Consider the following 26,210-nt stretch of genomic DNA (forward strand, 5'->3'; position numbering starts at 1 on the left):
GAAGGCCTTGTATAGCTCACCTGACCTATTGGCCTAAAGATCATCAAGATTAACATTCTGACCAAGTTTCATTAAGATTTATCATAAATGTGGCCTCTAGAGTGTTAACTAGCTTTTCCTTTAATTTGACCTGGTGACCTAGTTTTTGACCCCACATGACCCAGATTGGAACTTGACCTAAAGATTATCAAGGTTAACATTCTGACCAAGTTTAGTGAAGATACAGTCATAAATGTGGTCTCTAGAGTGTTACAACCATCTGGCTTAAGGTAGTTCTGCACGTTTGATAAACCGGAAGTGATGGGGTAACGTCATTTATCCGGAAAACGTAGAATAAAGCCTGGATTCGGCGTACGATAATGAAAATCAGTTTATGAATTAATAGCAATCTATGAGTAAATTTATTGCAATGGCACTGTTACTGTCTATCTAAAGTTAAAATAGGATATTAAAACATCTGACACGTTAAAACTTCAAAATAATGTCTTAAAATTAGTGTGAAAATGCGGTTCACTTTAATCATGGTTAAATATCTCAAAATTAAGCACACGGACCTATACATTTTATTTCACCACATTATAGGCAATAGTTTCATTAAATTCTACATTGTAGAAAAATTTCTATTCGCGAAAACGTTATGAAAGTTAGGATTTTTCCATAGACTTCCATTATGAAAAATTGCGTGAGGTATATTTTTTTCAAATCAGTCTAGCAAAAAATCAAGCACACGACCCTATCTTTTTTATTTGTTAAATTTTCGAGGTACATTCTAAAGTTTTGAAAAATCAGAGTTAAATCAAATTCTACATTGTAGAAAAAATTTCGAACCAAACGTGCAGACCTACCTAAAGTTTGACATTAAAAACTCTACTATTAAACTTATGTTACGGAATAAGGAAATGTGCGGTGAACAATGACGATGATTATCATAGAAATATATTATTTAATGTTGCAGAAAAATTTCTAACGACGGATAACTAATCTGTTTGTCTTGTGTTATTGCAGTGTAGTCGGACCAAAGACAGTACCAGTCTACGTCTTCAAACATTGATTGATAGATGAAAGGTCTTGTGACGAAATGCCTACACGTGCCGATGAGGGCATGTAAGTAGAAATAAATTAAATACTAGGTTTCGTCAAATGTTTGACGTCGCGGGAGAGAGATAATGCCATTTCATAATATTTGGTATTGCACTAGCGTAATAAAGCGTTGACGTTTTTAGCTCGACTATTCGAAGAGTAGTCTAGCCATTCTACTCACCCTGGCGTCGGCGTCACACCTTGGTTAAAGTTTTGCATGCAAGTACATATGGCTATCACTTAAAGGCATATGGCTTTGAAACTTATTTTATCTTTTTAAGGTCAATTACCAACCTCACGGGTCAAGTCCCATAACTCTTACATGTAATCTGAGCAAATTATGCCCCCTTTTAGACTTAGAAAATCCTGGTTAAAGTTTTACATGCAAGTTACTATCTGCAGAACAAATGCAACTGTTTTACATTGAGATAGATAAGTTCTTGCCGCAATGATCCGGGTATCATCTGGAATCAAATATTTATCAAGGACTACCTGCATGAGCAGCTACATGGAAATTCAATAGGAAGTTTCAGAAAATCTTAAGTAACATGCTTCAAAATGATCAAATCAAGACTTAAGTATAATGTTCAGTCTTAAATGTTATATATCAGTGTCCAATGATTATTTTTCTAATTGTTTTTCAAATCTAAATATTTAGGTACTTTCTCTATGTACGTGCAATCTTAATCTCCCGAATTATTGTAAACAATTTAATGAAACTTCACACAAGTGAACAGTACCAACCTTAATTGTGCAAGGTGCATGTTAGTTGTTTTTTTTTTAAGAAAAATATTCTCTGAGTATACCAGGTATTCTCGCAGAGTAATGGAATTTTTAGTCCAAGAAATCCGTGCATAAAAAGGGTAGAATTGTGCACCTTCTGTGAAAAACATGAAACTTGGCACGGTAGTACATTGTGTGTGCCTAATAAACAGTGAAGAAGTCTTTCTGTATTGTGTGTGGCAAAAGACATATTAATATAGTAAAAATGGTAATAATAAAAAGAATTGATAATAAACAGTAATAATGATGATGATGATGATGATGATGATGATGATGATAATAATAATAATAATAATAATAATAATAATAATAATAACAATAAAAATGTCTGTCCCCATACAACATTTAAGGTTTTCCATGTCTATTGCACTAAAACACTTGGTAATGAAGTTGCCCCCCTTTTTTGCACCATACAATGCTAAGTAAAGTCTTTGGTCCAATTTATTTTACCTGTACTGAAGTTGGCCAAGTGCCTAATAAACAGTGCAGAAGACTTTCTGTATTGTGTGTGGCAAAAGACATATTAATGTAGTAAAATAGTTGTAATAAAAATAATTGATAATAAAAAGTAATGATGATGATTATGATGATGATGATGATGATGATAAAAATAATAATGATAATAATAATAATAATAACAATAAAAATTTCTGGCCCCATACAACACTTAAAATATTCCATGTCTATTGCACTAAAACACTTGGTAATGAAGTTGTCCCCCTTTTTGCACCATACAATGCTAAGTAAAGTCTTTGGTCCAATCTGTTTTACCTGTCCTGAAGTTGGCCAGGTGCCGAATAAACAGCGAAGAAGACTTTCTGTATTGTGTGTGGCAAAAGACATATTAATTTTGTTAAAATATTAATAATAAAAATAATTGATAATAAAAATTGATGATGATGATGATGATAACAATAATAATAATAATAATGATAATAATAATAATAATAATTTCTGGCCCCATACAACACTTAAGGTTTTCCATGTTTATTGCCCTAAAACACTTGGTAATGAAGTTGTCCCCCTTTTTTGCACCATACAATGCTAAGTAAAGTCTTTGGTCTAATCTGTTTTACCTGTCATGAAGTTGGCCAGGTGCCTAATAAACAGTGAAGAAGACTTTCTGTCTTGTATGTGGCAAAATACATACTAATATAGTAAAATAGTAATAATAAAAAGAATTGATAATATAAAGTAACGATGATGATGATGATGATGATAATAATAATAAGAATAAGAATAAGAATAAGAATATTAATAATAATAATAATAATAATAATAACTGGCCCCATACAACAATTAAGGTTTTCCATGTATATTGCACTAAAACACTTGGAAATGAAGTTGTCCCCCTTTTTAGCACCATACAATGCTAAATAAAGCCTTTGGTCCAATCTGTTTACCTGTCCTGAAGTTGTCCTGGTGCCTCTAAACAGTGAAGAAGTCTTTCTGTATTGTGTGTGGCAAAAGACATATTAATAAAGTAAAAATAGTAATAATAAAAAAGAATTGATAATAAACAGTAATGATGACGATGATGATGATGATAATGATGATAATGATAATAAGAATAAAAATTTCTGGCCCCATACAACACTTAAGGTTTTCCATGTCTATTGCACTAAAACACTTGGTAATGAAGTTGCCCCCCTTTTTTGCACCATACAATGCTAAATAAAGTCTTTGGTCCAATCTGTTTTACCTGTCCTGAAGTTGGCCAGGTGCCTAATAAACAGTGAAGAAGACTTTCTGTATTGTGTGTGGCAAAAGACATATTAATGTAGTAAAATAGTAGTAATAAGAATAATTGATAATAAAAAGTAACGATGATGATGATGATGATAATAATAATAATAATAATGAAAATAATAATAATTTCTGGCTCCATACAACACTTAAGGTTTTCCATGTTTATTGCCCTAAAACACTTGGTAATGAAGTTGCCCCCCTTTTTTGCACCATACAATGCTAAATAAAGTCTTTGGTCCAATCTGTTTTACCTGTCCTGAAGTTGGCCATGTTCCTAATAAACAGTGCAGAAGACTTTCTGTATTGTGTGTGGCAAAAGACATATTAATATAGTTAAAATAGTAATAATAAAAGAATTGATAATAAAAAGTAATGATGATGATGATGATGATAATGAAAATAATAATAATAAGAATAAGAATATTAATAATAATAATAATGATTTCTGGCCGCATATAACAATTAAGGTTTTCCATGTCTATTGCACAAAACACTTGGGAATGAAGCTGTCCCCCTTTTGTGCACCATACAATGCTAAATAAAATCTTTGGTCCAATCTGTTTTACCTGTCCTGAAGTTGGCCAGGTGCCTAATAAACAGTGAAGAAGACTTTCTGTCTTTTGTGTGGCAAAAGACATATCCTCGTCGGACCATAAATCGTGATGTTAAGAAAGAAACTACAAAACCATGAACTAAAACTTGAGAATGCACAAAAATATTTACTTACTTGATAAATCTATTTATTCTCCAACAATATATATGTGTAATCCTGTTAAGTCATCCATTCAATAAATCACAAAAGGTTAAAATGTATATCTGTCAACAATCGTCCACCATTTTGAATATGGAACTTTGGTTCGCGGAAGTGACGTAATTAGCATAAAGTACTGTCTAGGCCAAGCAAACGTTAATTATTGATTTGTCAGTTACACTCTGGAACTTTAATTTCACAAACAACAAAAAATTAACAGTTTTTTAACTCTAAAAAAGAACTTTTTCAACAGTTTAACAGTTTTAATTGTCTTAACTTGTCTACTCTTCCAGTTTATCACAATGTGGGCACAGGAATTTATCACCTTTCCTGATCACCCTTCTGTCACAACAATAAATAAGATTTGTCCAGTGCTTACAGGGAAACCCATCAACCATTCCATCACACTGAACCCATTTGGCAAAGGTGACTGAAACACTCTTTGACAGTTCTACGGGTGTCCACAAACCGCATACACAACATTTATCATCATCATCAACATCATCATCAGAATCCTCTGAACTTTCAGGCAACAAATTGATATGGGATGGGCCTGGTTGGGGCTCCAAGACCTGCATTTTAAGACTTTCTGATTTTTTGTTTTTCTTGGATTTTTCTGATTTAGGCGTTTGCTTAACCTTACTCTTACTTTTTGGCTTCTGCTCCTTTTCATGTTCTGACAACTGGACATAAATTGCATCATCTGTAATTTCTTTACCAGCTACTATAGCACTAACACATTTTCTGGGCTTTGATACAACTTCATTCTTTACCCTCCTCAGATTTTGTTCTCTTACTTCAAACATATCACTCTCTGCTACACATTCCTCACCTGAAACCAACACTCCACCCTCTACAGTTGCATCACTATCTACATCATCATCACAGTTCAATTGTTTCTCAAAGACTTGAGCTGGTATCATATATTCTCTTTGAACTGCAGACTGATTTAGGGGATAGATTCCAGTTTTATTAAAACCGGCTTGCAAATTTTCTGCGCTAAGTGCTCTTGAATACACCTTGCTATACTAGTATCTCACAGACACTATATTTTGTGATGGCAGCTGCTGTTTGGCGGATGAACTTATGGCATTGAAAATTATACATTTTTTCAAAAGGGCCATAGCATGACACATCTAACGGTTGAAGGATATGACTGGTGTAAGCAGGCAGGAGGAACAGAATTATATTGTGAGTCTTAGCCCACTCTACAAGACCTACTGACACATGAGAACGATGGCCATCTAGAATCAATAAAATCTTCTCATCACTGCGACCAGGTACATACTTTAGGAAGTGCATCTCAAGATATGTACGAAATACTTCTGTATTAGACCAACCGGTCTCACTTACTGTTCCTGATGTACCAGGGGTAGAACCTTTCATGAGATCCGGATTCATTCTCTTCCCCGGGAAAACAAAAAATGGTGGTATTGCGATACCACTTGCACTGCCACAGCCAAGTATAGTTATCGTGTTGCCTTTACCAGAAGTAACAGCTTGTGGACAAATGTCACCACCACCTACAATACCAGGTGGTTTGTGGTTCACTGAAACCCCCTTCTCATCCACATTTAAGATCAAATGTGGCTTATCAGTCAAGTCATACTTGTTAACACATGTCTGTAAGTTTTCAAAGTACTCAGAAATTACACTTTCCTTAGCCATTTTTGCTCTGACATGTTCCAGTGCTCTAGGTGTGAATCTTTTTATTTTAGGCCATCTTTCTCTAAGACCCTTCAACCATTTAGTAGAGAGTGGTTTGTCTTTTGGACGTTTACCTAACTGTACGGCGTAATCAGATGCAAGATCTACACACTCTTGGACAGTATAACCGTAGCCATACCTTGCCATTGTTTTAATATGATCTACAATTTTTGCCTCTTCATACTGGCTGAATAATGGAAGTTTTCCCATAACTACATTTTCAGGATCAATCTTTTCTAGAACACGAACTCTCAAAGTATTTTCTGGCACCATATACAATTTTGAAGCAGCTAATACACTCATTCCTTCTTCTTTTACGGACTTATAGGCATTGGTGAGAGCAGTAGGAGAATACAGCCTGTATTTCTTTCTTATTGACTGGGGATGAGCCTGAAAATAAAAAAAAATGGAGATTTTGAAAACAAAATTCATTAATCAGGCTTGGACGTAAAACCAATAATAAAAATATTCTTGGCCTTTTACATAAAAGGAAATCACGTGACCGCCATTCATAAAATGTAAACAAAGCAGACGGCTGCAATTTTAATATTCCAGTGTCTTATTTTGGAGTAGAAAATGGGAATTTTATCAAGGAAATATTTGGGAATGGTGAAAAAGGTAATATTTTGCACAAATGAAACATTTTATTGGTACTTACTTGTTTGAATCTCATTTTTTTCACTTTGACAGCTAGTCACGCTACAATGCGTCGTAGTAAAAATTTTCCCACGGTCGAGCATGCGCATGGGCGAGACACGTGATCAGCATCATAAAAACAAAATGGCCGCGAAATGAAAGTCTGTCACGATTTTAGGTCCGACGACGATATTATTATAGTAAAAATAGTAATAATAAAAAGAATTGATAATAAAAAGTAATGATGATGATGATAATGATGATGATGATGATGATGATGATAATAATAATAATGATAATAATAATAATAATAACAATAATATTTTGCAGCATACAATGCTAAGTAAAGTCTTTGGTTCAATCTGTTTTACCTGTCCTGAAGTTGGCCAGGTGCCTAATAAACAGTGCAGAAGACTTTCTGTATTGTGTGTGGTAAAAAATATATGGATATAGTAAAAGTAGTAATAATAAAAAGAAATGATAATAAAAAGTAATGATGATGATGATGATGATAATGATAAAATAATAATAATAAAAAATAATGATTAGAAAAAAATATAATAATAATAATTTCTTGACCCATACAACACTAAAGGTTATCCATGTCTATTGCACTAAAACATTTGGGAATGAAGTTGCCCCCCTTTTTTTGCACCATACAATGCTAAATAAAGTATTTGGTCCAATCTGTTTTACCTGTCCTGAAGTTGGCCAGGTGCCTAATAAACAGTGCAGAAGACTTTCTGTATTGTGTGTGGCAAAAGACATATTAATGTAGTAAAATAGTAGTAATAAAAATAATTGATAATAAAAAAGTAATGATGATGATGATGATGATTATAATAATAATAAAATAATAATAATAATAATTATAATTTCTGGCCCCATACAACACTTAAGGTTTTCCATGTCTATTGCACTAAAACACTTGGTAATGAAGTTGCCCCCCTTTTTTGCACCATATAATGTTAAGTAAAGTCTTTGGTCCAATCTGTTTTACCAGTCCTGAAGTTGGCCAGGTGCCTAATAAACAGTGAAGAAGTCTTTCTGTATTGTGTGTGACAAAAGACATATTTATATAGTAAAAATAGTAATAATCAAAAGAATTGATAATAAAAAGTAATGATGATGATGATGTTGTTGATGATGATGACGATAAGGATCATTTCTGCAACAGACCTTCTTAATTCTGGAAAAGAAGAAAGAAACTCATTCATCTATAAATAAAGCAGAAAAGGTGTTGTGCAAATTACACCCTTTAATGAGGCATAAATCCGGAATAGGCATTTTACGACAAATGTCAAAACCAAACATTTTTAAACTATCAGTTTCAAGTGTCTTACGTTTCAATTGACTTGTCCTGTTGTTGCCCTTCAACATATTGTCTTGAACTTTAAAGTGTCATTTTCGCATGTTCATTAATAACCTATTTTGAATTTAACCGTTTTCAGTATCCTATCTTGTTGCTTCAATTTTTCATTTCTGCCTTTCTGTTCATATTCTCTCAGTATCTTCTCTTGTCTCAAAATTGTTTTGTCTTGCACAGATTTCATCCACTTTCATCTCCAAATGTTCTTTGATGTCGTTTTCAGTGATTAGACTTTTATCCTCAAAGCTGTGGGCGTTGCTTAAGCCGAGGAAAACCAAAATAATAGTTGTCAGAAAGTTATTCATTTTCCTTTCTAAAATGGAAGTCTGAAAATGGCCAGTCACGGGAACTATTGTAATCAGATGACTCTAAAATGATTGTAGAGCATGTGGTATCTCAATTTAAACCGACACACTCCCTACGTACGTCAATGATTATCTAAAAATAAAATGCCCTGCGTCGCACCAGTTATATTTAACGTGTGAATATAAACAAATTGCTTACAATAGTTAGTTACTTGTTATATATATTAACGTATTGTACTGATCGAAGAACAAGATGTGAACAACTGTCGAACATGTTGCCAAGAACTATAGCAGAGGACTTTGATGTTTAATTTCCGGATGAAACAGTTCAGACATACAAAACTACAGAATTAAAATATGTTAAAGATATCTATGCAGTCTATCCAATTTCACACCACTGGTTAGGTTCTATTATGATCAAAAGTCAGTGAAAATATTGATTGGCATGGAATCAATGCAGGGCAAAGTTTTGAGGCCCTGCATGACAAATGTGACTTGAGAAGTTTTTATTACAATTACATATAAATGACTTTAACGTCAGTGAGTTATGATTACTTGACATACTGATTACTTGACATATTGATAACATTATTTAATTTTGAAAATTGGCACATAATTGATAGGGCATCAAACTCAAATCATTGTCAAACATTGTCAAACAAGTTGGAAAACGAAGTTTTTAAGGTAATGTACAATGTTTGTTCATGAAAAAAAAAGACTTCAGTAAATTGAATTATTGTCTGAAGGTAGAACTCGAATACTTGAAAACTGGATGCAGGGCTTCCATGACTAGACTCTGCAGTGTTAATCAATGGATCTTTTATAAGCTGATGTACGGACCACTAGTAAAACATATTTATAGAAAAAAGTTTTACTCATTTAGCTCAGAGATATGCTAAGCAGTCATATTGCATCTGTGAATATCAATTTTGTACCAGAAAACAGCGTCCGGCTATAGCGGATGCAGAACCTTTATCGCAGATTTCAGTGTCTGTATGGTATGTTTTACAAGTTCCCGTGTGCTCGTAAAGAGAGCTAATTATTTTACTTCGTTGGTTATCTAACAGCCACGAAATGCATATTTGAACGTACTCTTGAATTCCAATTTGCAAAAAGACCACATTAGCAATTACTATTTGAAACCATACAAAGCACTACTTGGTTTGGAAATAAAGCACTATGAACATTGACTTTTATCATGTGTTTGACTAGTTATGTCCCTTGTACTTATTTTCATTGTTGTGTTGTTTGCCAACACCAAACACTTACGTAATCTCGTTTTAAGATATAAAAAAAACTAAAGCTTTTATCATAGAGGCCCAGATCTGTTACTACATAAATGTCCCCTATAACTCTAACCTTACCTGTGGCTTATCAGGGATTATGCAATAGCTGTTAATTGCATATGATACTTAGCATAGATGGGGGTCTCCTCTAGACCATAAAGAAACGTGCAATGGAGTTATAAGAATAATAACTCCAGTGAATAATAATAATAATAAAATAATAATAACATAGTCTTGTTGAGGTCATTACTGGTTCTTCGAAGGAAAGAGGGCTTCGCGTGTATCGGTCCTTCATATACCAGGCACGTTAAACATCCGGACTGTCAATTCGCAGAGCTGGGCGAAGTTAGCCGGATATGTCTGTATCTGAAAGATTTCTCTCTCTGTGTTATGGAGGCTTTCTCTCGCTCTGGTCAGCTCGTTCTGTGTCTGTACTGGTAGAGAATGAACTGGCACCCTGACAGGCAGCCTTTGTATGTAAAGCGCTTTTGAACCAGTTGGTCAGTTTTATTTCGTAATGGATGAACATGTTGACGAAGTTCCTTTCAGACGATGTCTTTGGACTACAACATACGAGTCCTGTTGTATGGATAGCCAGTCTATGTCTTTCTAATTGGAGGTACAGCTCAATAAATTTGCCACAAATCCTTGGGGTCTGAATCTTGGCTTGAAGGAAATGAATCAGGAGGTAAATGTGTACAAATCAAAGATGTCTAAGATGTCGAAAAGGCTGGACCTTTTAATAGGTATGATACTGTGATAAACAAACACCTTTACTTTATGTTCTATCAACTATATACCTTTCGGCTAGTATAAAGAAAAACACACATGTTTTGACTTTATTGTTCTCATTTAACGCTGTAACGTGTCTATAGTTATGCTGTAACTCCTCTTTTGACTAAAACCTCACTAAATCTGAGATAAATGAAAATCTACAAAAATGTAAGCTATCATTATGGTGGCATAAAACTGCCACTACTTAATTATCAGGTTTCATGAAAACTTTCACGATAATAATTTTAGGTTTTCACGAAAATTAAAAAAAAATCACGAAAACAGATAAACATTTCATGAATGCAAGATAAATATCTTAACATGAAAATTTGCTCGTTATTGCTTCAAACTGCCACAGCATAACAGTTAAAGTTTTCATGAGCCCAAATAACTTTTCATGAAAGTAGTTAACTAAGAATAGAAACGGAACATATTCGGAACGATTCTTCTGTCTTGGGGTAACGTGGTTCAGGAACACTGTCCCAAAAGATAAACAGTAATGCTCGCCGAATGAGAGATTATCTATTTTTAGATATCTGGTTTCTTGAAAATTATCTGGTTTCATGAAAAATTATCTGGTTTCGTGAAAAATTATCTGGTTTGGCGAAACTTTTCATTAAAACTTTTCTTGAAATGTTTTGTGGTTTCGTGAAAAATTATCTGGTTTCATGAAAAATTACCTGCTTTTGTGAAAAATTATCTGCTTTCGCGAAACTTTACATGAAAATTTTCTTTTAAGTAGTGTCAGTTCAAAGCACTAACTAGCATAATTTCGTGTTAAGATATTTAAGTGGCCTTTGTGATAATTTTCTGTTTTCATGAAATCCTCCATCATGAACGTGAAAACCTAAATTATTTTCGTGGACGTTTTCATGAAACCTGATAATTAAGTGGTGGCAGTTTTATGCCACCATAGTAACGAGCAAATTTTCATGTTAAGATATTTATCTTGCATTCATGAAATTTTTAATAGTATCTGTTTTCGAGATTTTTTTTTACTTTTCGTGAAAACCTAAATTATTTTTGTGAAAGTTTTCATGAAACCTGATAATTAAGTGGTGGCAGTTTTATGCCACCATAAGTTAGTGCTTTAAACTGCCACAACATACCAGATAAAGTTTTATGATACCAGCTAACTGTTCATGAAAGTAAACTGTCATGATATTTTTTACTTTCTGAGTAATAGTGTTGGTTTTTTTCGTGAAAAAATAAACTAGTCTATATGGTGGCATATTTCTGTCACCACTTAGTCAGTTAGTTTTCACGAAAAGTTTCGCGTTACAAATGGCGGATATGTAAGATAAATATCTAGCAAGTAGAAACTCGAAAACTTCAATAAAAACTAGAAAATTGTTTTAGCAAGAATTTTTCCTTGTTAGTGCCATAAAAGGATACCTGATAATAAATAGATAACTAGAGCTTTTTTTACGAAACTTGTTATTAACAAGAAAGTGTTCATGTTACCTGTTGTTGCAAAACCTGATTTCATTTAATAAGTGGAAAACTAGATATTTTTCACAAAACCAGTTATATAACATGAAAGTTAAGTAGAAAACTAGATAATTTTCATGATACCACTTAACTAACATGAAAGTTTTTACGTTACCAAACTGTTTATTTGAATGGCCTCCACGTAACAGTTGGAAGACATACAGAACAATCATTCCCAGCTTTTGAGATATTTGAACTGGCATATCATAGTAGCGTGTCCCCCTTGAAAGTGACCCGATAATCAATATCGCTTTCCCGATTGATATAACTTTTAGCAATAGATTATATAGGAAAACTATTTTCAATGGATCATTTCAAATATTTCTTGAAATTTGTGAATGTTTTAGCAGATATGACATTATACATCAATTTTTCCTCTTCAGTTTGATGTAAAAATATTTATTCTAACCGAATATCTTCTTGCTTCTAATTTTGTTTTAAACGTATCACCATCACTTACATTGAGCATAAAGTGAAAATCACTAAACTTTAAAATTTATTTCTCTTTAGAGGCAAATAAATCATGTTTTCCCAAAAATGACAACTTATTAGCACATAGGTGTTCTTAACTTTATGAACATTATGATAACAGTTGTTGCCAGCATTCATTTGGCAGGATCAGAAAGATAAAACAGGAGTTATGGAATTTGATTTTTCAAAATGCCAAATATTAACAAATTAGCAAAATGTTTTTAAACAAGCTCTTTCATTTTTTTTCACAGTTTACACCAAACTAAATCAGGTGATAAAGCAATAAAAGATCTTGCTACACTGAGCAAATCTACATGATTAGATAATTCATGGCCAAGTTACGAAAAAAGAGCCAGCTGTTCCTCTTTTTTGCTCATCCGTTTGGGTTAAAGAAATAACTTCATGGCAAAGGGATCGGATTGGCAACCATAGTACAGCCATTCGTGCACGGTAAAAGATAACAAGAGGAGTTTATATTACCTTATGTTTAAAGATATTTTTTAAAAATCTGAAACTGGTAACCTGCTTAAGAGAAAAACTTCACAGAAAAGATGTACATTGCAAAAAGTATTTACCATAATAACTAAAAGCAAGTTTAAACCCCAAGCAAACCCCTCTCGTGGTTTTCACCTGGCGATGTCATATTTTCATTTTCTCCCATTTTTCCCATCTATGTGACATAGAACCTTCACAGGCTGCTTTTGCTGACTGGACTTGAGTTAAAAACTTCGCCATTTAAAAATGGAGGAGTAAACATGTAGCCTTCTAAGGGATCTTGAAGGGAAGTCAACATCTCAAATGAAAGTAGACCCTGCAGATTACTTCAGATGCCGCTAACGTAGAGCCTCAAAAAACATCAAAGAAGAATTGAATTTATATTTCGGATTAGATACACCTATTAATTTTGAGCTCAAAGGCCAAGTCACAGGTTTATGAAGTTCCAAAATGGGTTTCAAGGGCCTGAATCTTCATTGGCTAATTGGTGTTGATTGCTTGTGTTGACAGTCTTTGTTAAGCGTTCTGGGGCCAAAATATAGTTCGTCAGTTCCACTGTGTTGAAGTGCGAAATACTGGCGTGGTTAGAATCGAAATAATAGATGTTCCCGGAATTTGCCTAAAATTGATGTAAGATGTACAATGAGGTAGAGGTCGTTAATTTCAAATATCTATCAAAGTAGATCAGGTTTGGTTCTGATATTTTTCTTTTCTGACTGATATATATAATGATATATATAATGATAAGCTACAATCGAAATAAAAGTTTTCAACATAGCACTTTATATTATCTAGAAGATAAAAATTAAAACAAAAAGGACTAAAAATATCAAAATTCACCGATTTTAAATGTTTTTTAGATGCACGGTGACCCCATAATTCCATTGAAAAAAGTGGGTGGGGTAATTATGCCAACATGAAGAAATGAAAGACATTTGTTAGTGAAATTTATGCTTATATAATAGTATCACCTTGTATTCGTAGTAATCTAAAGAACTGAAATCCTTATAACATTAAGTTGGATATTATATATTTCATAGAATACACCCATTTTTTCTATTTTACTTAATTTCAGAAATGCTTAAACAGTGCATGAAGAAAATGTCCTATAAGATAAAAACAAATTCGGTGACCTGTGCTTTTCCTGCCCTTATTTGTCTTTGAAACTAATATTCTTCAAGCTCTCTAAGTATGAAAACATTCTTAACGGTAGAAAAAAAAATTGATCCTTACATCCTTAAGTATCGGATATTATTGTTTCTACGTAAAGTCTTTTGAAGTGACAAATCTAGTAGAAATATTTAAAAACACGACTAAACAAAGTTCAAAACGACGATTGAACTTGAGCTAACTGCCCGTATATCATTAAAAGTCACGCTATTTAATATAAACAAAACAAACTTATAAGTTAAATTTTACTTAGGGCAAACCACCGTTTGGGTTAGGTAAGTCGGGCAATTCATATATGGTTGTAAGCCGAATGTCCTTTTGTAAGGATATCTTTATTTGAAAAAATGCAGATGCTTTTCAATACTTTTTTTACGTATTCAAAAATTGAAAATGTCTTTGCTACCCCTCTTAGTGGGTTCATGTGTACAAAAGATTACTGAAATAACTTGCTCTAAAACATAAGGCAAATTGTTAATATACAAATGAATAAGTGTTAAGTCTACCCGTACCTTGACTCAGTGTTGTCATATTTCTTGTTCATTGGGATCATAGAGTAAATTTATTTTTACTATAATAGAATTTCAAAGAAGCCGGTGCTAGCGGGCGTGGGGGTGTTGCACATTTCTTTACCTCTCATGAAGAGACTAGGTCAAACCGAGTCTGCTATTTTATTACTGGTTGCGTTCTATGCTTTCGAAGGATTTTGTAACAGATTTTATTAAGAAAGACATCATGCATCAAAAAAAAAAAAGACATCATGTAATTTAGTTTTCTTAAACTTCACATTCGACTAAATGTAAAAATGAAAAAAGAAAAATCCATCAATTTATTTTTGTACTACCCTGAAGAATTTATGTTTGGAAAGCATGTATTCTATAAGATAAAACTACTCTTCTAATTTAGTTTATACACACGTTCTGCTGTACACAAGTCACAAAACGTACCAGAAATATGGTGCGTAGTTTGAGTTGGCTTAATGAGTAACATACAGAACAGAGTTGAGAGTAAACGATTCTTTCAGATTTTGAAATGTCAACATTGTGATTTTAAATTCTTTTGTTGTTGTTGTTGTTGTTGGATTTAACGTCGCACCGACACATGATAGGTCATATGGCGACTTTCCAGCTTTAATGGTGGAGGAAGACCCCAGGTGCCCCTCCATGCATTATTTCATCACGAGCGGGCACTTGGGTAGAACCACCAACCTTCCGTAAGCCAGCTGGATGGCTTCCTCACATGAAGAATTCAACGCCCCGAGTGAGGCTCGAACCCACATCGATGAGGGGCAAGTGAGTTGAAGTCAGCGACCTTAACCACTCGGCCACGGAGGCCTCCCAAATTCTTTTGTAGTAGTACCTTATTTCAAAGCGTTTTTGAATAATTAACATAACCCATTAGCTAGCTAAAGGCTTTTGATGCGTAAGTATGCCACACATGGTATTTCTGATTTATTTTTTTTTACAAAAGAAACACAATATTCTTGTCAAAAACATTTCAATTTTGTTTTTGTTTATTCCTTCAATATTACTGTATTCTTCACCAATATGCGTTTCTTTGACACGTTTGTCTTGAAATAAAACTTGTACATCGTCGGCTCAGGTCATATTCTATAGCTGATATGGACTTTTATTCTTTAAGACACTCCTCAATATCCACATTGCCGAAGCACATTTGACCCCCTTCCTCTCGCTGCAATTCAAATGTTAGACATATTACCTTCTTTGCTACAAGGAAACAAACATGTTTAATGCTTTTCTTAAGAATTCAAACCTTTTCATCTTTAGTTAGTACTATTCAATTCAAACCTTTTCATCTTTAGTTAGTACTATTCAACTCAAACCTTTTTATCTTTTGTTAGAATGATCTTTGTAGTGACCTTTTTAGTATCTGTTTTACTTTCAATCGAGAATGCCATACTCTGCTGACATTTCTTAATGATTTTCTCATTTTTCTAAATATTTGTTGACTGTATACTTTAAAAGCTATTTCTTTTTCAATCTGTAAGTATGATGTTGATTCAATAAATGTTGACATTTCTTCAAATGGCTAAATTATTAATCAGATCAATACAATTTTCACGTCATCCAATTAAAGTATTCTTCCTACGCTGAAACATACTTCTAGAGCATTGTTATACATGACCTAAATGTTAGAAATTGTACCCTTGGTATACTGTTGAGACGCTGAAACATTGCAGAACCAAGGGCACTTTTAGTGGCATAGCGTTTGCCTGCGAGCATTTACTGTATCAAAGAAATAGGTTAGCTCAGAAGAAAAAGGTATGTGTTCAACCTGAATGATCTTTTTCTGCTTTATGAAAGACTAACAATTTGACATTTGCTGGCGGGTGCATTCAAACATTACTTGTGCGTTTATTTTGATAGATTATTTTGACAGCTATAAGTACTTTAGTTTTTGTAGAACTTGATGTAATGGTTACACCCTCTTTGCATAAAATTTGTATAACGGCGCCACTACTATCGAAGGAAATTGCAAATAAAACAGTCTTGGTACTTATTGTCCTTTTTGCCTTGCCTGACCTTTACACAGATATTGTTTGTTACTTATGCGTCGGCGGGGCTCAAAACATTTTCTTTCCCAGGATTACATTTTTAATTTTTTTTTTCAGCAGTTATTTGTCGCAATCTAAACCCTTGGAATTTGGTATGGTGTCAACAAATAGGGGACCCATCTAGCACAAACCTTCTTTAACTTCAAACCGCCAGTCAGAATATGATGAATGGTATCTTCTGAAATGCCCATTGTGTAAGCTATTATGAAAAAGTATTTCGACCAGTCCCGTAATGGCACTTTGACAGTAGGACACATATGCTGGACGTACGTACTGAAATAAAATATTGTAAATATCTATTTCATCATTAAATGATTAAATGTTACATTCCCATTGCTATGGTGAAGGTTTGTGGCATCTTATTTAATTACCTATCTATGTATACAAAATTGAAAAATTAAAGACTGGAAAAGAAAAAGGAAGTAATGACCTCTAAGGTAGGTCTCGACCTTTAAGCTTGGGGTGTAGGTCTTGCAAGCAGCTCATTACCTAGATGTTGTAAATGTTTTTGCCAAATTACTTCAATATAAAAAAAAAAGACAAATATCAAACAGGGAATGCCACGTACCAAAAACGCAGCCTCCCCAAAACGAAACCCACAGCACGCAGACGCGCACACCACAAACACAAACACTAACACACACACATACTCGCACACATCACACGAGGACAAAACGAACAAACAAAGGAACACAGTGGGACACCGCATTGGAACGGTCAGTGGCAAAAACACCACTGGGGAGCTTAAACCGGTTTATGGTGCGCACCCAACCTCACTCTTACCCCCACCATGTTCCAAAGACACGGGACAGTGTAAATAAAAGTAATCCCCTCCAGGTGAATCTCTAACACCCGTAATGGAAACAAAAAGGCATGGCATGTAAAACACAAAAATGTTCGTGTAAAGCAAACCTTAAGACCCAAAAACGTATGTACTCAATACCTTGGCAGAAGACACAGAGCAACAAGAGAAACCCCCTTAAGGGCCCGACGAAACAGGCCAGAAGACAGATATCAAAACAGTTCAGTCATCTTGGGATTTAAAAACTGCTTATCATAGAGTCCTCCCCTCTTCCGTCAGACACAATCAAAGAGGGAAGCGTAGTGTCCAACTGTAAACGGGTTGAACACTAAACATGCGGTATGTCTCAAAACAGTTGGGTCGTAACCTCTTTTAATAAAACGTTTTATAATTTTACCAAATACAGTTGGAAAATTACCATGATCCAAGATCTTACGAAGTTTGTAAACCACATCCCCATAAAAAACGGGTTCAAGCCATTCATACAAAAGTCATAGGCTAGACAAGAAATATTATGCAAATATTTGATCTCAAAGTTAGACCTTTGCCTTGAACGGAGAAGATTTTTTATGGTTTTATTAATGCAAACAAGTTATTTGAATATCGAGAGGGAGAGAGGTAACAAAAATTTGAAATTTCTGAGTAATTATTATGGAATTTGTTGTCCAAATTTGATATCATGTATTTTTGACATTTCTGATATAACATGGTGGTTTTTGTTGTCCAACTTTGTCTCATTGCTCCGATAACATGTATTTTACTGAATAGCTAAATTTGATCTTTTTGATTTAATATTTGAAGTTTATGTTATAAATACATGTTATGAAAATAAATACGTCTGGTATCCCCAGACATTGTCAATCAGATGTACGTTTTATGTTCAGCTGAATAGAAACCCTAGACTTAGATTTATCACTTTAATTTGTATATAAAGTGACACAAATTAACGAAGAAGGAACTTCAAATGGACCAAATATATAAAAAGAATGCTTTTTTCATTACCTGACAGACAGTAAGTAGTTTTCCTTGATCAATTTTTTAATATATTGGTATAACGAGTTGAGAAGTCATACGTGCTCATTGTCGAACATTTGTGCGCTTTTATCAGGAAGCATCCTTGGAAACAATTTATTTGTACGTGATTTTGCACTCGCTAACACGCTTGAACAACCATCAAACGGTAGGGTCATGTTATACACATTATTTATTCAGAAGTGAAGTGACATAGTCATATTAAAGTTCGTAGCAGTTCTTGTCGTTTGAGATAAAGAGAAGAATATTCTTTAGGAAATGACATCTAACTTTTAAATAGTTATACCTCTACTAGTTGTAATGGATTACACCAGTAGGAATATATTGTTTGTGTGTGTCTTGACTTTCATCGAAGTGATGACCTTCATTTCATCTACCGATATAAGCTTCAAACAATACAACCATGATTTCCTTTCGGACGGATACAAGTGTGTACCAAACGAAACAATCTTTGAAATTGACAGCGTGTATGATCCTGTTGTGTGCGGCTGACTATGTTACCTGAATAGCATGTGTGAGAGAATGTTCTACCAACCGAATTTCCACAAGTGCATCGGATGTGGTCATCAAATGACTCCGACCGACAATTACGAAACACTCCCTGGTTCAATGTCTTACACATCTGAACATGGTTAGTATTATAAATTTGATATACTTTAATTTCAATATAATTAGATAGAGTATGAAGTAAGCAAGGACTATTAAATAAATTTCAAAAGCAAATAATTACCTAAAATGTATGCTATGTTTGTTTTTAATCCTTCCTCTTTGTTTAAGGGCTAGGTACGGTTTAGTATATTGACCGTTTTATCTGTTCTGACTCTCACATTCTATATGGTAACATATAACATATTCGACAATACTTCTGTGTCTGCAAGTAGAGACACAAGTTATGAGACATTTTCTTCTCATTAATTCTTTTTTTGTGTGGAGTATGTCACGAGGAAAATGAATTACGTTTGAATTTAATATGTTTGTGTATCTAATTGACCAAATAATCACCAAAAAGTAATTAATTTTTCTATATGAGAACGTAAAATACACAGAAATATTTTTTGGGTTTAACGTCGCACCAACACAATTATAGGTCATATGGCGACTTTCCAGCTTTGGTGGTGGAGGAAGACCCTGGGTGCCCCTCCGTGCATTATTTCATTACGAGCGGGCCCCTGGCTAGAGCCACCAACCTTCCGTAAGCCAACTGGATAGCTTCCTTACATGAAGAATTCAACGCCCCGAGTGACACAGAAATAACATAATCAAATATACGTGTGCTTTATCCACTTATTGCGTTGCGATATTGCACGGTCAACAACACAAATGAATTCAGTTCATCGAGTTTTTCAGACTTATCATTCATCATGCCAATATTTGAATTATTTAGAGTATTGTCTTCCTTGCTTATAGTATCGAAGTCAGTGAAGGACTATTTTTGTCTACGTTGTTTCTTATAATTAGACATAGAATACAAAAGTTTTGCGGTTTCAGTACTGAATATATTGAACCCTCTGTATGCTCACCCGCATAATATACATGTATGTAAATGGTTCAGTAGCTCTGAAACTACACTCACTTGATATCCTCTACCGGTATATACAAAAGGTTACATATATATGTTTGAATAAGGTTCAAGACACAACGTCAAAATGACACGTAAAAGTAGGATTAAAAGTCGAAGTGTAAAGGAGCAGTTTTTTTTCCGTTTTATAATTCAAAAGACTAATACTATTTAGCAATTTGTTCGGCCAGCATTTTTCAATGAAAACCACATTGTGCCAAAAAACAGCAGAAAATATGTTTCCATCCATTTCAGAAGCCGACTGCAAACACATTTTGGAGAGTCGTCGCGCAGTACCAAGTGGTCTATATGAAATAGGTCTATGGATGTCAAAGAAAATGGTAACAGTCTTCTGTGATATGGACACAGGAGGTGGTGGCTGGACAGTAAGTCCATTTATATGTAAAATAAGTGGGTTAGGAAATAAGATCTTTGCTATTTCTATTCGTTTTCATTATACCACAATAAAAAGCAGATGGTGCAAAGTGTATATGATTACATGATAAATATTTATATCAATGCACGCTCGAACAATTATAGGCTTAGGAAAATTATAAAAACGATCCATTTTCAATCATCAAGTAAGCAGAACGAGTAAATGTCTTCATATGTAGTCATTTAACGCATTAGAATATTTTCATTTCAACTATTTTTTCATTTAAACGTTATCAATTGTTGAAATGGAATTTCGTACGAAAATACATAGTTATTATTCGTTTCGAATCACTTTGAAACAACGACGATCATATAATACTTTGAAATAAAATGATTTTATTTCATTTTTGCTTAAACATTGACCTTTAAGTAAAAAGGCATCTTACAAATTATCTTATACCACATTTGCATATGCACAAATGCATTAAATCTCAGATAAACACAGTAATGTTAGTATTTGTAAATTAAGTCTATTTCATATCTATTACCTTTTCATTTATTTGCAGGTCTTTCATAACCGGTTTGATGGTTCAACTGTCTGTTATCGAAACTTCTCCGAATATGAAAACGGTTTTGGTGCACCAAACGGTGAATTTTGGCTAGGTATGTCTTATCAATTATCTAATATACTTTAATCTAAATGCGACATATATCTTGTATCATCAAAAATTATAAAGGATCATCTATGGTAAGAGATAATAAATATTGAGGAAGGAATGTGCATACTTGATTTAGTTTATTTGGAAATTATTCATAAGGATGTACAATACCGTGTCGCCATTGTAGTTTAAAAGTTGTTGGATGTCCGACAAGTCTTTTTACTTTGTTTTATTCAATATTTCTTATGATACTTGCTCTTGTAACATATTAATAGAAAAATGCTTTCAACCTATACATGGTATGTGCATTCAAGTTTTTTTGTTTGCGATTGAAAACTAGTTTACAAATCTATTCTGGTCGAAAAAATAACATGGAAATTAGTTTTTCCGCCTGATGTAATATTAGTTGTGTGCATTTCCGCTTTTATGTTTATGTTTTATTAAATCATTATCATACAGAGAGCGTTTCCGACTTATCTTTTTGATTAGTTCATCAATAATCTTACACTGACGCCATGAATAATTGCTTTACATGCGGCTAAATTGACAAGCCAGGAAAAAGTTTATGTCATTTTCGCGATACGTAACCCTCATTTCGCCCGTTAGCATCTTTGTTTCCTTTAGAGTGACAGGTAATGAAAATATGAAAGTTAAACAATTATTTTCATCTTTTATAATCTGGATATTTTAAGTCTTGGTTCTTCATGTATTGTTTTACTTTGCATTTGTACAATTTTCGGTATCAAACGCTTCGTTTAAATTAATATAAAGATAAACAGTTAAGTTTGCACATCAAAAGGCGCACACACCCAATGATAAACATGAATAGGCAAATCATTTGTAAAATAACAAAATCGTAAATGAGCTCTCAGATTATAAATTTAGTTCGGTAGATTACAAAATATCCTTAAACAACATAGAAAATTGAAGGGCGTAGCTGTTAAGTTGTTATTGTCCGCTTTGATTGTACTAATCTGGAATTTCCTGGTTCTTTACAGACCTCATATAAGTTCTCAAATTACACGTGTAAACTATAAAACAAGTATAATCGTAAGGATATTTTATATCTAGGACTGAAATACATACAAGAGATAGCTAGCCAAGGTACAACAGAAATTCGGCTGGAAATGACGAGGGAAAACGGGGAAGAGGGCTTTGAAACATACAAGGACTTCAAGCTTGAAAATCGCAGAGATTATAAATTATCCATCGATACAGCTTCAGCACGTAGATCAGCAGGTACGATCATTGAACAGACATTAAACATAACCCTTTTATCAGGTTTGTTTAAACAAAGAAGTTAAATGTAATTAGTATATTTATATAACACATAACGTTTCTGATAAAAACACAAATGGTTTCATTATTGGAAGTCAAAATATCAGAACCCATGCATAACGGTAATATTGACAGACAGTCATGACTCGTAGTTAAGTAGTCTCTATCTGATTAAAGGTATATTGGATCAAAATTTCATATTTTCAAATTCATATTCAATGTTGTGAAATGTTCTGGTCCTTCAGGATCATGGAGTCTATCTAATGTAATTAAGTGTATAACAGATTTCCGCTAAAGCCAGTGCAAGAGGAGGTGAGGGATGTTGTACATTTCATCACCTCCTGTGAACAGATTCGGTAAAACCTAGTATGTTAATATTCTTCTTGGTTGCGTGCTATGCTTCTTATAGGTTTTATTTCATACTTAAATGGAAATCCTAAACAATTGTTCATATCATATATTTAAGATTTGTTTTTGTCTTTTATTCACATTGTTTTACCTGATATTTAATCGTCAACTACTGAAAAGCAAAAGTTTGTCATAATTGATGCATTCTATGAGCAACGTATGGTGAAATACGAGGGTCGATCAAGAAATAAGTATCTCATTTGACCCTGTTACGTATGCAAATAAATGTGGGCCAATCGAGCGCTGTTCATTTGACCATGCTTTTGATTCACAAATGATGACTACAAAGTAGAGACTTATTCTTGTGAAGAAATCTTCGCACGAAGAAGTGACTTATTTTATAAGTATAGGGCGGTTTTAAGGACCAAAGGTCAAGTCAGGTAGCAGAAACAATAATGCAAAGAGGTGTTCATATTATATTAGACAATGAAAGTGTGCGTTATCGTTTCATTGATAAAAGTACTGTACATAATGTATTTTTATCCGTCCTTTCAGTCCAAATATACAGCACGAAACCTTACAAATATCAGTAAAAATTTGGAAATTGTATTAAAGTATTAAAAATATGTTTACAATAGAATATAAAACGTTTTAATACATATACTTAAATTGATATGCTTTTCATATCTGGTGAACGTTATATATCTCCTTTATAAAAGTATGTAGGACAAAAAATATGTAACGCTATGTTGATCGCGACAAAGATTGATATTCTTGATCTTTTTTTACTTTATGGACTCTTTGCAATGGTTTATATTAAAAAAAATAAGTTTGCTTTTATATAATGTTTCAGGTATATCTGACATATTTTCTTTTGGATACACTGCTGGTTGGCCATTCTCAACCTATGACAGAGATAAGGATATAGATGAAAGAAGAAACCATGCCGTAGATCATCACGGCGCGTGGTGGTATTCTTTGGGTTCGAACGTGAATTTTAACGGGGAGTATTGTCAACCGGAAACAAGATGTAACGATGGGGTCGACGGACTGACAGGTCACTATCATTTCGGATTTGCGAAAGAAGAATCATTGAAGTCATCTCGAATGTTAATTAGACGTGTATGAAAAGGCAAAAGGCACACAGTCAAATGAAAACGTATTTTCCCATAGACCATAGAGTTCTCGATATAACTTAGTTGTGCAAGTCATAATTTACTTTTATTTAAAGTTGCATAACGTTTTTTTCCCATAGTCCATAGAATACTCGATATACTTAGTTGTGTAAATCATAGTTTATTTTTAATTAAAGTAGCGTAACGTATTTCCTCATAGACCATAGAGTACTCGATATAAGTTAGTTGTGCAAGTCATAGTTAGCTTTTTAAAGTAGCATAACGCATTTCCCCATAAACCATAGAGTACTTCGATATAACCTAGTTGTGCAAGTCATAGTTTACTTTAATTTAAAGTAGCGTAACATATTTCCCAACTTCAACATAATATAGTTGAACGCACCTATCTGCAGGTCATAGTGCACTTTTATTTAACGTAACTTAACGCATAACTCCATAGGTCATAGTACACTTTTATACACTTCAATATAGCATGATTAAAAGGTCAGAGTATATTTCAAAGTAACACACTTTTTCCAGCGAATTTTCTTTACATTGACGAAAATTGTGACCATGATAATTTACTTTTTCAAAGTGACATTAATGCGTTCTGTTAAACCAACGTAACAGGAAATCAGCAAAAAGTGTACAGAAGACTAGATTAGTTCAAATGTCATCAATAACCGCCGTACAGCAATAAGACGAAATAAAGTTCGATTCTGATCATTAATCTAATTCAGTTTCAGACGATGTACGCTTTTTTTCCAAACAATGTTTTAAAGACAGCGAGATCCTCGCTTTATCGGGACTCTTTCTTCAACAAAACATCTAACGAACATACTTTAAACTCTATTTGGTCTGAATATTAGTCCTTAGCCTGCTGGCGGCAAGTGATTTTGCCTTTGCGACCAGTGCAGACCTAGATCAGCCTGCACGTCCGTCTTCACTGTTCGCTATTCAGTCAGTAAATTTTCAGTGAACACCCCTTTAAATAATAAGTGATGCTGCCCAAATTGAATGATGGACCAGTCCATTTTAGAAATATAGCAGGGTAAGGATTAATAAAAGCTACTGTTGTAAAATCTTCAAGTAAAAAACAAATATGAGCACGCGTAGGCTATTCTTAAATATTGGTCTGAATAAGGCTGACCAATGGGATAATTACGAGGTTACTAGTATTCTAATTTATTTGTCTGAATAAGGCTTATCAATGGGATAAATAGGTTATTCTAATTTATTTGTCTGAATAAGGCTCATCGGTGGGATAATTAGGTTATTCTAATTTATTTGTCTGAATAAGGCTCATCGGTGGGATAATTAGGTTATTCTAATTTATTTGTCTGAATAAGGCTCATCAGTGGGATAATTAGGTTATTCTTATTTATTTGTCTGAATAAGACTCATCAGTGGGATAATTAGGTTATTCCAATTTATTTGTCTGAATAAGGCTCATCAATGGGATAATTAAGTTATTCTAATTTATTTGTTTGAATAATGATAAGGATGATCAGTTTGATAATTAATTACATATAAGGATATTCCAATTTTGGAATTTTAAAAATAAATGCAATATTTTAAATAGATATGATGCAGATGGTGTGTTATGCAATGCATCTAGTAAGTATGTGAATCATTTGGGATTTTGTTGTAAATGCAGGTTTGTATGAATACAAAGGATGGAACATCATGGATCTTTATTCAAGGCAGCTGGTATTTATAAAATGGATGTTTTATTGTGGATCTGTTACCTCATTTATTGGGTCACTGGTCTTTTCCGTATAACTGGTAACCTAACAATGATTCATAACGCAGGTAGTATGTTGGCAAAAACTGTGGTACACAGCTGGTAAATTAGCAATGTTATTGGGTAAGTTAGTTAGGAAGCGGTATAAAGCTTGTATGTTATTCAGTATAGCCGGTATATTAGCAAATTGGCAGTATTGTTGAACTGTGGAATAGAATTCTGATGGTAAAGTTGTGCTGATAAAATATTTCTGAATTGTTGTATATCATTGTAGCTCATAAGATAGAAATGAAGACGCAGTATAGAACATTTTCTGTAGTATGGAATTTTAAGGAAACATTATTGTACAACTATTGCACATATATGTACAGCTGCTGAATAAGCAAAAAAGAAATTTTGTGAAATAGTGGTAAAAATGTAGCAGCTACATTAAGGAAGCAATATTGTGGAAATGTGGTTTAGAATTCATGAAGTAAGTTGACAAGGAATAAATTTTGGGCAAGTGTACAATGCTGCTCGCAAGTTAGAATTGATGGAAGGTGATGACATTGTTATAGACCAGTCAGTTGGTAAGATGGCACGGACGCAATAAAATAAAACTGTGGCACACATACAGCTGGTTAGTTAGAAAGGGGGCAATAAAATGGAACTTAGTATTAG

General features: G+C 33.6%; 2 protein-coding genes across 2 annotated transcripts; one reads left to right on the top strand and one right to left on the bottom strand.

Annotated features, from left to right (window-relative positions):
- Positions 1-5,386: 5,386 nt before the first annotated feature.
- On the bottom strand, positions 5,387-7,474 carry LOC123564977 (uncharacterized). Its single transcript, XM_045358942.2, has 2 exons — positions 7,403-7,474; positions 5,387-6,460 (listed from the first exon to the last, which is right to left on the bottom strand). Exons 1-2 carry the CDS (start codon positions 7,472-7,474, stop codon positions 5,387-5,389), a joined length of 1,146 nt encoding a protein of 381 aa, XP_045214877.2.
- A 12,895-nt stretch (positions 7,475-20,369) lies between these two features.
- LOC123564973 (ficolin-3-like) lies at positions 20,370-23,819 on the top strand. Its single transcript, XM_045358927.2, has 4 exons — positions 20,370-20,417; positions 20,973-21,069; positions 22,137-22,304; positions 23,545-23,819. Exons 1-4 carry the CDS (start codon positions 20,370-20,372, stop codon positions 23,817-23,819), a joined length of 588 nt encoding a protein of 195 aa, XP_045214862.2.
- Positions 23,820-26,210: the final 2,391 nt, after the last annotated feature.

This window comes from Mercenaria mercenaria, chromosome 1, assembly GCF_021730395.1.
Source record: "Mercenaria mercenaria strain notata chromosome 1, MADL_Memer_1, whole genome shotgun sequence".
In the NCBI taxonomy this organism is placed as follows: Eukaryota; Metazoa; Mollusca; class Bivalvia; order Venerida; family Veneridae; genus Mercenaria; species Mercenaria mercenaria.